The following is a 14,577-nucleotide window of genomic DNA, read 5'->3' as shown; positions in this document are numbered from 1 at the left end:
CGTATACGGAACCATCCATTTCAATTGATCCGCAAAAAAAAACGGAAGGTACTCCATATGCCTTCCGTTTCCGTATTTCCATTTTTCCGTTCCGTTCAAAGATAGAACATGTCCTATTATTGTCCGCATAACAGACAAGGATAGTACTATTATATCAGGGGCCAGCTGTTCTGTTCCCACAGACGTCAGCTGTATTTTTTGCGGATCCGTTTTTTGCAGACCGCAAAATACTGAAAAAGCAGTACAGCACACAGCTCTGACCACTGTGCTGCGAATGGCGCGAGTAACTGCAGAGCTGATCTTTTTTAAGACAATATACAGCACTCCAAGTGTCCCAGCTTTCTCTCCCGGTCTGTTACTAAGGCTCCATGCACACGACCGTGTGCCAACCATGCCTGCAAAATTAGCTTGAACCGCATCTGACGGTCCGCGCCAAAAAAGTAGTGTATGCACTACTTTTTGTGGTGCGGAGGCACGGACAGAAAACCCACGGAAGCACTCCGCAGTTCCTTCTTGGCAATCGTTTGCTAGCTAGTGGAGGAGACCACGGCTATTACATGCAGCGATCTCCTCTGCAGCATGGGGAGGAGCCATCGCTATGCCATTGCTCGTCCCCATGCTGTATACTGGTTTGCCGGTGGCAGATCGCTATTAGACAGAACGATCTGCCGGTGGTAAATCCTGATCCTTCAGCATGCTGATCTGGGCTGCCCGATGAATGAGCGTTAGCAATCAGCATACGAACGCTCGCTAGCGATCATCTGCCCGTCTAATACACCCTTTACTGCATAAGGCATTTGCAGCCAGGAACAGGTCAATCTCACAGCATTCTCATTTTCTTTGATGCTCAGTGAGAGCGCCCTGATTATTCCATCTCAAGGTCGTCTCAGGTTTAAAAGCCATTGATCCCCGACACACTCGGCTGTTAGCCGCTATTCTAGAGGATTAGCTTCTTTTTGAAACCTCTAATATAATTACTGAAAGGCGATCTCCTTCTCTGTAGGTACAATTACTGTCAACAAACTGTTAAATATATTATTATTGTTATTATTTTTCTGGCCAGGAATACAATTATCATCTACTGTTAAAGGGGTTGTGTCACTTCAGCAAATAGCATTTATCATATATAAGCCACTTCTTTTTATTTATTTTATGCACTTATATAGCGCTACTAGAGGCTCTGCTCTCTCTGCAATTGCCAAGCCCTCTGTACATTGATTGACAGGGCCAGGCAGCGTCAATGTGATCAGTGGGTGCAGCCGTTGCAGAGGAGCAGAGCCTCTAGGTGTAATGGCAACGCCCCTGTTGCTCCTAGAGGCTCATTTGCATATATTAAAATCATTTTTCTCAGCAATGCGGGCACATATGAACATGGGACCAACACGGATGCCCTCAGCTGCCAAGTGCACATGTAACAGGTCTGCCAGTGTCATAGGTACAAACCTGCTGACAGATGTCCTTTAGAAGGGTATTATGCTAACAATAAATTATCTCCTACCAACTGGAAAGGGGATAAAACTTAGATTGGTGGGGGTCCGATTGTCACATGGGCAGATCCGCAATACATGGGTGCCGTTCCGTTGGCATACCGCATCATGGATGCAGACCCATTCACTTCAATGGGTCTGCAAATCCGGAGATGTGGAATGGTGCGGAACGGAAGTACGGAACGAACCCTACGGAAGCACTACGGAGTGCTTCTGTGGGGTTTCGTCCCATACTTCCTTTCCGCAAAAAGATAGAACATGTCCCATCTTTTTGTGGAACGGCCGGATCGCGGACCCATTCAAGTGAATCGGTCCGCGATCCGTTGCGGCTGCCCCACGGACTGTGCCCGTGCATTGAGGCCTGCATTTTGCGGGCCGCACACGCCCGTGTGAAAGAGGCCTTAGTTGGTGGTATGCTTGCTCAACCACTGCTCCAGTCAAACTGGCGGCACAGGACCCTTCTCTTCATCTGACGGGGGTCCCAGCGGTCAGAACATCATTCATCTAACAGATATTCTTGTAATTTGTTACCGGAATACCTCTTTAGGTGCAGAAGTCACATGACATACTTCCATACAGGCCCATGAGGACACCAGAGTGTCTAGATTAGGTTGTCCTAATTTTAATGGCTGGTGTAAACCTGGGCAAGGATCTCTCAAGGGTCTGGGGAGTTAACCCAAGGATTAAGGAAAGGAAATGGAGGGAAAAAAAACTTCTGTCTCTAGTGGTTAGGGTGGTGGTGCTGTTAACTAGCAGGTAATCAGAAGGGACTACATTTTCATTTTGAAGCTCCTGAACATCTATGTCTGCCAGTGTATGTAGCACTGAATCCTAAGAAACAGGAAAAATCCTATCAAGTCTAGAAAGTGGGACTTATTTCTTCTGAACTTTTAACTGGCCCTTTAAGCAGCTATTTAGAAGATGCAATTCCAACTATAACAGGACGCCATGGTCAGGGTCTCCTATTCATGGTCCTTTTATTGCATTACTTTGAGAACATCAGGCTAAGGCCTCATGCACACAACAGTATTTTTTTGCGGTCTGCAAAAAGGGGTTCCGTTGTTCCGATCCTTGTCCGTTTTTGTTTCTGTGATTCTTCCTTTATTTTTGGAGGATCTCCAGACATGAAGGAAAGTAAAAAAAAAATCTAAGTCAAGTTTGCCATGAAAATGATAGGAAAAAAACGGACGCGGACGATAATCTTGTGTGCCTCCGTGTTTTTTTCACGGACCCATTGACTTGAATGGGTCCGCGAACCGTTGTCAGTGAAAAAAAATAGGACAGGTCCTATTTTTTTCAAGGACTGGAAACACGGATCACTGACATGGATGACAAACAGTGCATTAGCAAAGTTTTCCACGGACTCAATGGGTCCGCAGAAAATCACGGAACAACGGACACAACAACGGTCATGTGCATGAGGCCTAAGGATAAGGGTTCAGCTACTTAGTCGGGGGATCGCTGTGTAGCCGAACCCTAATATCTTCACCAGTATCACAACCAGTCACAGCAGCAAATAACTACAGTATTAAATGAACATCTACATGAAAAAAAAATGCTGGCTCGGGAAAGTTGGCTTTAGCTTTGAGGAGGTCATAATATTTGCATCAGAGACATTACAAGCCTCAGAGACTCCATTTATATGAGTTTTATGATCAATCTTGGAAGACCTCAAAATGGCCATAATATCTTTGCTAACATTTGGCTTCTAAAACATAAGAGCACTGATATCTCAGAGCCAAAGAGATCATCCATAAGGCAGGAGGAGAACTGCCAGGAAAGATGGCAGATATCAGGGCTCCAAGATCCATCTTTCATTCATCATGTTCATATCTTGGGCAGAGAAAGGCAAAGCTAGAAGTAGCAGAGCTGAGACCGTCCAGTAGTAAACCTATTTATCTCTACAAAACGTAAATACAAATAATGGGCCATGAGTCCATTTGATAACTACTGCTTTACCCATGTGTCAGTGTTTACTGTTCTGACATTCTGTTCATCAAACGTTAAAAGGGTTTTCTGAGATTTTTATACTGATGACCTATCCTCTGAATAGATCAGTATCTGATCGGTGGGGATCCGACACTGTCGACCACCGCCGATCAGCTGTTTGAGAAGGCACTGATGCTCCTGTGAGTGCTGTGACCTTCTCTCAACTCCCTAAGCACAGCACCGTACATTGTATAGTGGTTGTGCTTGGTATCTTGCTCAGCCCCATTCACTTCTATGGGGCTGAGCTGCCCCTAGACCACGTGACCAATGAATGTGTCGTCCTCGGCCTCGGGAAAGCAGCAAGAAGGCTGTGGCGCTAATATGAGTGCCAGTGCCTTCCCAAACAGCTTATTAGCAGGGATACCCAGTGTCGGACCCTCAACGATCAGATACTCATGACCACTCCAGAGTTAAGCTCAGGACGAACAGAGGATCCATCCGGACAGGGGGATGTTTAAACTCCGGTGCAGAGAATTGTGTGGTATGGGTGAAAATAAGAATTAAAAGGCGAGATTAATAAATTTTTACTACAAAATTTGTGATTACCATCAGTAAGCAATGTGTGCAACTGAGGGGATTCTAGCCAGGTCTAGGCTTAAAGGGATTGTCCCACCAAAAAAATATTTTACAGTTTTCAAACCAGCACCTGGATCTGAATTTGTTTTGTAATTGCATGTAGCAACATTTTTTGCATAGCCACTGAGTTATTTAATAAAATGTATCTGTATAGCTGTTGGTTCTTTTTCTTATTTCTTTGACCTGCTCACTGAGAAGGCCGCACATGCTCAGTTTCATCCTACAACTGCCTCCTGAGCTGTGATAGGGAGAGCATGGACACGCCCCCTGAGCTGTGATAGGGAGAGCATGGACACGCCCCCTTAGCTGCATCAGAAAATATACTCCCCTTTAGCTGCCACTTGCTGTAAAAGTAGCAGAGCAATGAATGGGGAGATCTCTGGATCCATGTGAGGTACAGGGCCGGTTCTAGCTTTGTTAGAAAGAGATTGTCATATACTGTATGATGTCTGATTTTTATTGTTTTACATTAGTCATGGGATAATCCTTTTAAAGGCTATGTACACCTTTGGGAGTATTTTTTTTATTATTGCATTGTACTCATTTTGAGCTAAAATCCTTTTTTAAATGTGTCTTTATTACAAATATGAAACCCCTTTTTTCTGTACAGGGCTGAGATGCTCTAATAGAGCACATACCCTTACAGGAAATGTCTACCTATGAACAATATCTAGTTGTTATTTCAATTGAAATATTCCATAAGTCCTTCTCGACCCCTGCTGTATATGTACAGCGAAGTCAGGTCTTTAAAGATGGCGCGCATTTACAAGCGCAGTGGGCACCATAACCACCGGGTTTCTCCTGTTTTAAACAGCAGACACCTGAAGCTAATGTCTGCGATTGGAGAGAATGCTGATCACAAACATTTAAACCCCTTAAATGCCATGGTCAGTAATCGCAGCATCTTACCAGGCTTTCATCAAGAGCACTGTGCTCCCGGAGCCTGAATGGCTTCTCTATGCGGAAATCAAGGGAGCTGTTCGTTCTCTCTAACAGCCTGGACCTCTCTGAAGAGTTCCTGGCTAACAGAGTGGTAGTTCCTATTGAGCCTTGGAGGTGGCAGTGCTCCACAGGAAAATAGCGCAAATCCCTTACACTGCAAAATAATTTATTGCAATGTGATGAACAAATGATCTAAGGATGGCATGTCTAATGCCCCTAAGCGGGCTTAATAATGGTGTAATTATTTTAAAAAATAAAATAAATAAAAAAATGAATAAAGCTCACCCCCCCCTTTCCTGATACTAAAGATAAATAAACAATAAATAAAAAAACATCATTAGCATTGGTGCATCCCAAAACCGTAATGGAAAAAATAGTAAAATGGCCGATTAGCGGGGGTTTTTTAGTTGCTTCACATCTCAATTTTTTTTATAAAGAGTGATAAAACAGTCAAACACACTCCAAAATGGCATTTTTTTTTTTTTTTTTTTTTAAATGAGACCTTAAAAAAGCTTCTTAGATGTAACTACTATATTAAAAAGTTACAGGGGTCAGAATATGGCAATGCAAAAAAAATATTTTTCTTTTTTTTTCAGTATTAAAACAAAAAAAAACTGGAAAATCACACCTGTCACCTCTCCTGACATGCCTGTTTTTATAGCTTCCCCATGTAAAAAAATTCTGGAGCATCTATTCTTATGGCTCTATGTTGTATCATTCCTGTATTATTTCTACTAGAAGTCTGCAATAAGGGTACAGAGGGGAGGTAACCAGTTGGGGGGTGTATCTGCACAGACTGACAATGGCAGCTCTGATTGGATAGCGTGAGTCTCTGCAGTGACACCCCCCCAACTCGTTACCACCCCTCTGTACCCTTACTGCAGACTGCTAGCAATTCATTTATAACTTCTAGTAGAAATAATACAGGAATGATACAACATAGAGCCATAAGAATAGATGCTCCAGAACTGTTATTACATGGGGGATGCATGAAGCTATTAAAACAGGCATGTCAGGAGCGGTGACAGGTCGTCTGAACTAGAGCTCGAAATTACCTGCAACCACCACTAGAGGGAGCACAGGAGCTCCAGTTACCACCCCCTATGCCACCCTACTGGGTCTGGTTGATAGGTGCACTTTAAGGGAAAACCTTGTCAATGTACAGAAAAGCAAGAAAAGAAAACAAGTGTTGGATGTGAAGACACGGAGCAGGCTGCATTATGATAGTTTATAGAGAACATCAGCAATGAAGAGTCAAGTTCCGTCATTCTCAACAATTCATCATGAAGCATCTGCTGGAGGAGGTCTAGTCGCACATATAGAGCATATGGAAAGTGTGGTTAAACATTACTCCCAGGATACCTGCCATTTAGAGAAAGGCCTCACAACAGCTTTCACATGCATCTTGCTGGTAGAATGAATGTATTTATTTTACGCACTTACTGTGTATAGCGCTGACATATTCCGCAGCGCTTTACAGACATCAGCATCACGATGTCCCTAATGGGGCTCACAATCTAAGGTCCCTATCAGTGAGTCTTTGGAGTGTGGGAGCAAACCGGAGAACCCGGAAGAAACCCACGCAAACACGGGGAGAACATACAAACTCCATGCAGATGTTGTCCTTGGTCACACTGTAGTCCTTCGAACTGAGCCACCGTGCTGCCCAGGATCAGAATCTATAGTAGTGAATGTCAAGAATTTGGGGGAAGGGGTTAACAGGTCAATCCCACTGCATACACTCTCTACTTAGAAGCTGTTAGATTACAAGGAACAAAAGTGTCAGGGTATCACAGATTCAGTGAAATCTGAGCCTCCCTAGCGTCACCCGCGATGCTAGCTCGTCCCCGTCCCTTCCTGCCATTGGCTGCTCCAGGAGTACGCAATAATCTTAGCTCCTGTGACATCACTACAATAAGGAGTATAATACAATAATTGCTTATTTCATCACAATAATCTGCTATGACCAGATTACAGCATGGACTAAAGGGGCATGGGCATTCTTCATATCCCCAGGCCTCCATCAAGACCCCTACCACCCCATCTCATACATGACCGTTGTGTTCTGTACTTCCTTCCTGGCTGTAAAATAAGCTATTTTGGTATTTCCTATTCTGTACGGTGTATTTGAGCACTTTATGGCACTATTAATTGGGAAGCAACATGGCAGTACTACTCTACATGCCTTTGCTTCACTATGTGTAGTGCATGCAGTTATACTCATTGTCAACCTCAGTCCATCTTATAGTATGGTGCATCGCCACATATAGCTGTGTAGTCAATAAGGCTGAGAAAAGACCCAGGCCCACTCAGTCCAATTTATAATCCCACTGAGCCAGAGGAAGGCAAAAACCCTGTATGAGGCGGATGCCCAATATTAGAGGAAAAATTCCTTCCAGACTCTAAATCAGAATAACCCCTGGACCAGCCTCCCATCTCCAGACATCTAGTCTACATAATTTGTGATCTTATTACATCCAGGCCCTTCATAAAGTTGTCCTATGGATCGACCACCACAACCTTCTCTAGCAGAGAGTTGCCTAGTGTCAACGCTCTTACAGTAAAGAATCCTCCTTCTATGTTGGTGATGAAACCTTCTTTCCTTTAGACAAAGAGGATGTCCTGTTGTCACGATTCCACGTCTAGGTAATAAAAGATCATCAGCAAGATCCCTATACTGTCCATTCATAGATTTGTACACCGTAATTAGTCATCTTTTTTCCAAAATGATTAAAGTGGTTCCCCAGGGCTTTGACTCAATTGTAGCTTTAAGGGGTTGGGCCCATTTCACACATTGGTGGCATATCACCAGGAAATGCAACTAATCTCAGGTGTGGTTCCAACCCCTGAGACCTGCACCTATCTTTGGAACAGGGCCCCGAAAGCAAAGGAGAGCGCACAGTGCGATGCAACCTCCTTCATAGGTGGGACATTAGTGGCATAGCCTAACAATATACCACCAATGTGTGAGATGAGCCAAACCCTTAACGCTGGGTTCACACCTAGGCGTACTCTGTTGCGCTCTGTAGTGTATTGTATCGGGCGTTTACATACGCGGCTCCGGAAACAAGCAAACGCCCATTGTCATGCGTTCCTGGAAGTCTATGTGCGGGAACGCGCAACATTACGCCCCAAAGAAGCTCCTGTACTTCTTGGGGCGTAGGGTGTTTTACAGCGCGTTCGTACGCGCTGTAAAACGCTCAGGTGAGAACCATGCCCATAGGGAATCATTGGTCCTTGCCTGTTGAGCGTTTTACAGAGCGTAGGAACGCGCTGTAAAACGCTCAGGTGTGAACCCAGCCTTAAGGGGGTTCTCAGGGGTTTTGACTAAATTGTATCTTTAAGGGGTTGGGCCCATTTCACACATTGGTGGCATTGTGGGCTGCACGGTGGCTCAGTGGTTAGCAGAGGTGCCTAGCAGCGAATCCGACCATGGGCAACATCTGCATGGAGTTTGTATGTTCTCCCTGTGGGTTTCCTCCCACACTCCAAAGACTTAGGGTCCATTCACACGTCCGTTTTGGTGTTCCGCATCCATTCCGATTAAAAACGGAACGTTATGCGGATCCATTCATTTTCAATGGAATCAGCAAATAATCGGACAGCACTCATGGTGCTCTCCGATTCCGTGATTCCGTTCCGTGGGTTCCGTTATTCGGATCCTGGAAAAAAAATATACCCTGTCCTACTATTTGTCCGATTTTGCGTTCCGTCATGCCATTCTAGTCAATGGATCCGTCGAAAATCTGGAAGACATGCTAAAAGCATCCTCATGTCATCCAGATTTTCGGATCCGCAAAAAACAGGAACGTTTATCTGGAAAGGTAAAAATACTGACGTGTGAATGGACCCATACTGGTACGGACCTTAGATTGTGAGCCCCATTGGGGACAGTTGGATGATAATGTCTGTAAAGCGCTGCGGAATGTAGTAGCGCTATATAAGTGCCTCTGAGACCTACACCTAGGCAAATCGTGCAGTTTTTCTTTTCTTTTACGGCGTTCACTGCATAGGAGATTTTTTTTTATATTTTAATAGTTTGGACTTTTCATATGTAATATTTTATTTATTTATTGTTTATATATTTTATATGTAAAATTGGGAAAGGGGGCGACTTAATATTTTGGTGTGTTTTTTTACTTTTATTTTTTACAGTTTATTTAATAACTTTTTCCCCCTTTAGGGGCCAGAACCTGGGATCTTTTCACCCCTTGTCCTATTCACCCTGATAGAGCTCTACTAGGGTGAATAGCATCTCACACTCTCCCTGCTGCCCTGTGCTCTGTGCACACGGCAGCAGGAAAATTATGATGGAAGGCTTCAGCAGCATCCTGGCTGCCATGGCAACCGTTCGGAGCCCCAGGCTTACACTGCTGGGGCTCCGATTAGAGGCTGCCACTGCACCACCAATGAGAGGAGGTGAGGGGACTCTGGCCACTGCTACCAATAATTTGATACTGGGGGGGGAGGGGGGGCACACTGTGCCACCGATGATAATTAACGTTATAATATAACGTTAAATATATAAATGCAGGCGGCGGCAGAAAAACATTGCCGGCACCTGACCTCTGACAGGGCGCTGTGATCCATGGCAGTTAACCCCTCAGGTGCGGAGGCTGTGCTCATGTGACTATCTGACATTGACTGCGGGCTCCTCCTGATGACCAGACCCACTCCGCGTCTTCCTGTTCAGCTATCCTTGCCACCAATGTGTGAGATGGGCCAATCCCTTTAAGCCCAGGTGTGACTACCTTTCTTGGTACTACACCCTAACATGTAACACCCATCAGCACCAAATCTCCTCTCATGTTTGGTTGGGTCTTTCAGAGCACACATCAAGACTGAAACAATGTCCCCATAAAATACATCCTACGAATGGGTAAAAGGTCATCCCTGTAAAGAGTGCGAAGAAGCAAGTTCTGCTTATTTCAGGGAAATCGCTCAACAAGTCAAGTAAAATCAAGGTATACTGTATATAAATCACCCACAACCTGACTGGGCTAAAAAAAAACATATTTCACAGAAGATGACTGGGAAAGTCTTCTATCTTTCAATATCACCTCCTAAAATTTGCATGATTGTCTGCTCAACCATTTCACACGGAGCTGTGATCTTTTGCATGAACACACGCGGAGACCTTTTATTTTCTGTATTTATGATCAGCAGTGTCCACCTACCTACATATGTATTAAAATGACTAAACTTACACGAAATAAAAAGCTCCGGCGAAACGCACTGCAGAATTCTATTCACAGTGACACACTGCCCTCTGGTGGCAGGACATTAAAATGCAGCCCATGGAAAATAATTACAATAATAGTACTGTAATTGGAAGCAAATAAGAAGAAACTGTTCTTAGTATTAAAAAAGAAATGTCATCAAGTAAACATAATTTTTCCCCCCAGAACTTTTACAGCATTACAGAACCGCCTAATTACTCTGCAGCTGCTTATATCACTTTTTTATCGGGTCAAGTTCACTAAAAACATCACAAAGTTTCTGGTCTAATTGATTAAAGTAGCAAAAACACAAACATAAATGTTACATTAAGAAAGAAAAAAAAAAGTAGAAGAGTCACAAGGAGCTGTGGTAACTTTTGACTTTCACAAGTTTCTCCAAACTAACCGCGCAATAAATTGCCTGCGCAAGAGCTGACATGACATATCAATTAACCGAATGCACAGGAGAATCATGGGTCATTCTGAAATGAAGCAGCACCATCTGTTCAATAATGTTGCTATCAAACTTTCAAACTCTCTCCATTAACTTTTGGCTGCAGGATGAAAAATAAGGAAAAGGAAGGAAAAAATAATAATGCGGCCGATTAAACACGGGTAGCACAAAAAACGTAGCGGCTGCCAATGTGGAGATTTAAAGTAAATTAAAGGGGTATTCCAGTTTCAGAAAATAAAGTTTGTACATTGTATACTGAAATATGCAACGATCTAATATATATTCAACCGGCAGCTCTACGCACGTCTATTAAAATCCAAGGAGGAGGAGAAGTTAGCTACTTCCCCCTTCACTGGTGCCCCCATTGGCCTACACTTCCCAACATTTATTGTTTTTCACCTAGTTAAGAAAGTGTAACATTATAGGGAATTTTGGCTTCAGCCCCTCCTGTTCCCCACTTGTAAACTTCCGGCACGTACTGGGGTCACGTGTGCAGCGGCAAACGATAACTGGCTGCAGCAGTGACGCGTCCCCCAAACAGCACATTAACCGGTCACTGGCTGCAGCGGCACGTGTGACCGTGTCCGTGCTGAAAGTTATAAGAAGGGACAAGGGCACAATATTTAGAAAGTTTTGTTAAAAAAAGTGTTACCTTATGGGGAATTTATTAAAGGGGTTGTCCAGCTTTTAACCCTTTTCTGAACCACCAGACCTGTGGAGGGAAGCCCAAGGAGGGACCAGCGACCAGCTTAGAAGTGGTGGGCTGAAGGAGCTGGAACTGTGAGGCAGGGGGCAGGTAAGTATGCTTCTCTACATGGGGGTGTTAACGAAAAAGTGTTTAAAAGCTGGACATCCCCTTTAAGGTGAAAGCTCTGGTTTATTTGGCACATCCCTTATGGATAAATTAACAATTGGTCAGTGAAAGTAAATCCTGTTTCACGCTCTATAGGCAGAGATTCAGTTAAAGGGGTATTCCCCGCTCAACCATTCATGGTAAATCAACAGAATACGCCAAAAAAATGTCTGACAGGTGCGGGCTCTACCTCTGAAGACAGGCTGCTCTTTCCCCCAGTATTGTCAAGTGTGGATGGTGCAGGACTACAACAGCAGTGATGAGAGTTATAGTAGTACAGTCAGCTATGCTGTAACTTGTGAGATGAAGCAAAGTAGCTCACTGTGCCACGCTGTTTTCCATTAGGCCCCATTCACACGGGCACGCGGGCACCGCCTGTGTGCACCCGCTATCTTTTGCTGCACAGATCCAGAAGCAAATGAAGCAGGATGCACACGGCGGATCTGCAAAGCTGGCACCGCCATCAAAAGGTCATGTGAATAGGGTCTTAGGCCAAGTTTACATCAGCTTCCCATTCTACTGATCCCTCAGAACAGAAAAAAAAATGGAGCCGTTACTTTTAGCATCAGTCATGATCAGTTTGTGATCAGTTATTTTGGACGGGATAAAATGTAGTTTTTTCAGGACTTTTCCTCCCATCAAAAATAATTGATCTCTGTCTGATGAAAGTGATACACAAACTGATCAAAATGAATGCTCAAAATAACGGATCCACTTTTTTTTCTTTTGTTCTGATGGATCAGAAGAATGGAAAGTTAAACAATGATGTGAGCTCATCCTAAAGCTACATTCACACGACCGTATGTGTTTTGCGGTCTGTAAAAAAAATTGATGACATTCGTATGGAATCCATTTTTTTGGAGGATTCATTGTAACAATGCCTATCCTTGTCCACAAAACGGACAAGAATAGGACATGTTCTATATTTTTAGTGGGGCTACGGAATGGACATACGGATGTGGACAGCATACGGTGTGCTGTCCGCATTTTTTGCGGACCCATTGAAATAAATGGGACTGCACCCTATCCACAAAAAAAGGAACGGACACGGAAACAAAATACTTTCATGTGACTGTAGCCCAACTCTGAGATGGGAATACTCCTTGAAATATCATTTATCATGTAGAGAAAGTTAATCCAAGGCACTTACGAATGTATTGTGATTATCCATATTGCCTCCTTTGCTGGTTGGATTCATTTTTTCCACCACATTATACACTGCTTGATTCCACTGTTATGACCACCCTGCAATCCATCAGTGGAGGTCGTGCTTGCACAATATAGGAAAAATGCCGGCCTATGTACGCTCCCAAGGTGGTCCCGGCCACTAGAGGAGCCTCCGCTTTCTCCTATAGTGTGCAAGCACTACCACCACTGCTATAGCACTGGCAGCATACAACGATTCAGGAGAACAGGCAAGAACGCAGACTTTAATTTACCATTTGCCGTGGTTGATTTTTTCTTAGACTGACGCAGCTCCTCGGGCAAACTTTCCACAGCTTCTGCCGTATCCCCCATGTGATGTTCAGAGCGAGTATTAAAGTTAAAATGCAGAGTCCCAGCTTCAACCTGCTGCACCTGATTAAAAAAAAAGAAAAAAGAAAAATAACATTTTTAGACAGCACCACACGTCTAACAAATATTTTGTAGTGGATATTTTACGACAATTAATTTTTGAACACTAAACAGTGAAAATGCACAAAAACAATAAATACATAGTTCCAGATAGAGCAGAGCGGAGTTAGAGTCACTGGCATTCTACAATGTATTCAACAGCTAGAGATTAACACATATGTTATTAAGCAGTTACAAAGTGGAAGAAAATTAAAAGGGGTTGTCCAGTTTGCAAATATAAAGCTGTATCCTGCTCTCCCTGCATTTATTGGAGGCCATTGTGGCACTAAAAGAGATATAATGTAGTGTGGGCTCAGCATGCGTGTGGCACCTGCATTCCCTGAATATAGTGGAGGCCAGTACGGCATCAGCCGAGGTAGTATTTAGTGTCGGTTTCTCTCCTAAAGAGATCGCCTTGCCGGTGGCGGACAGACACAAATAATTTTGTACAAAATGCATTTGCCAAGAATCTCACATTTATAAATAGCATTAGTACATTTTCTGTAGTGAGTATGGCAGTAGGGCTGAAACGATTATTCGAATAACTCGATTAAATCGAGTCAAAAAATTCATCGATGCAGTTTCCCTGCATCGAGTAATCGTTACATCACATGATCACGGAGCGGGAGTGAAATTAAGCGTCTCACTCACCGCTTCCGTGTCCTCCGGAGGCCAGAGAGGCAGGACTTTGCGTAATGCGCAGTTGCGCTCATACATCATCATCACGCCGGCTAACGATGTGTGTCTGACGTCACGTAAGGTCCCAGTGCGTGCTGGGATGAAGACGGTCTCGGACCCCATGTGTCTGCGGCTGCGCCCTCCTCACTAGTGCCAGTGCCATTAGGTAATTTAAGTTAACAGCACTTGAGGCACGCCAGGGGGGAATCGGGGGCACTGAGTCACTGTAAATTGATATTGAAATGAAAGGCAGATGGAGAGAGAGTGGTTAATGGAGGCTGCAAGCACCACCTTAGCATGTATAAAGTTATTGGTTTAGAGAGGGGTTAATGAAGGCACCTCCAAGGTGCTTTCATTAACCCCTACAAACCAATAACTTTATACATGCCTAATGCCAAGGTGCTTCCATTAACCCCTCCAAACCCAATGGGCATGTATAAAGTTATTGGTTTGGAGGGGTTAATGGAAGCACCTTGGCATTAGGCATGTATAAAGTTATTAACCCCTTGAAACCAATAACTTTATACATGCCTAATGCCAAGGTGTTTCCATTAACCCCTTCAAACCAATAACTTTAGACATGCCTAATGCCAAGGTGCTTCCATTAACCCCTTCAAACCAATAACTTTATACATGCCTAATGCCAAGGTGCTTCCATTAACCCCTCCAAACCAATAACTTTAGACATGCCTAATGCCAAGGTGCTTCCATTAACCCCTCCAAACCAATAACTTTATACATACCTAATGCCAAGGTGCTTCCATT

The 14,577-nt window shown here is 43.8% G+C and overlaps 1 protein-coding gene across 2 annotated transcripts in view; it reads right to left on the bottom strand.

Annotated features, from left to right (window-relative positions):
• NPHP4 (nephrocystin 4) overlaps nt 1-14,577 on the bottom strand; it is a 277,786-nt gene that overhangs the window by 147,499 nt on the left and 115,710 nt on the right. For both annotated transcript variants that reach the window (XM_044278368.1, XM_044278369.1), the window contains exon 11: nt 12,960-13,098. In XM_044278368.1, the coding sequence (XP_044134303.1) occupies nt 12,960-13,098 (139 nt within the window). The remainder of the gene's footprint in view (nt 1-12,959; nt 13,099-14,577) is intronic.

The sequence above is a fragment of the Bufo gargarizans genome, chromosome 2 (assembly GCF_014858855.1).
Source record: "Bufo gargarizans isolate SCDJY-AF-19 chromosome 2, ASM1485885v1, whole genome shotgun sequence".
In the NCBI taxonomy this organism is placed as follows: Eukaryota; Metazoa; Chordata; class Amphibia; order Anura; family Bufonidae; genus Bufo; species Bufo gargarizans.
This window is presented reverse-complemented; position numbering and strand designations above follow the sequence as displayed.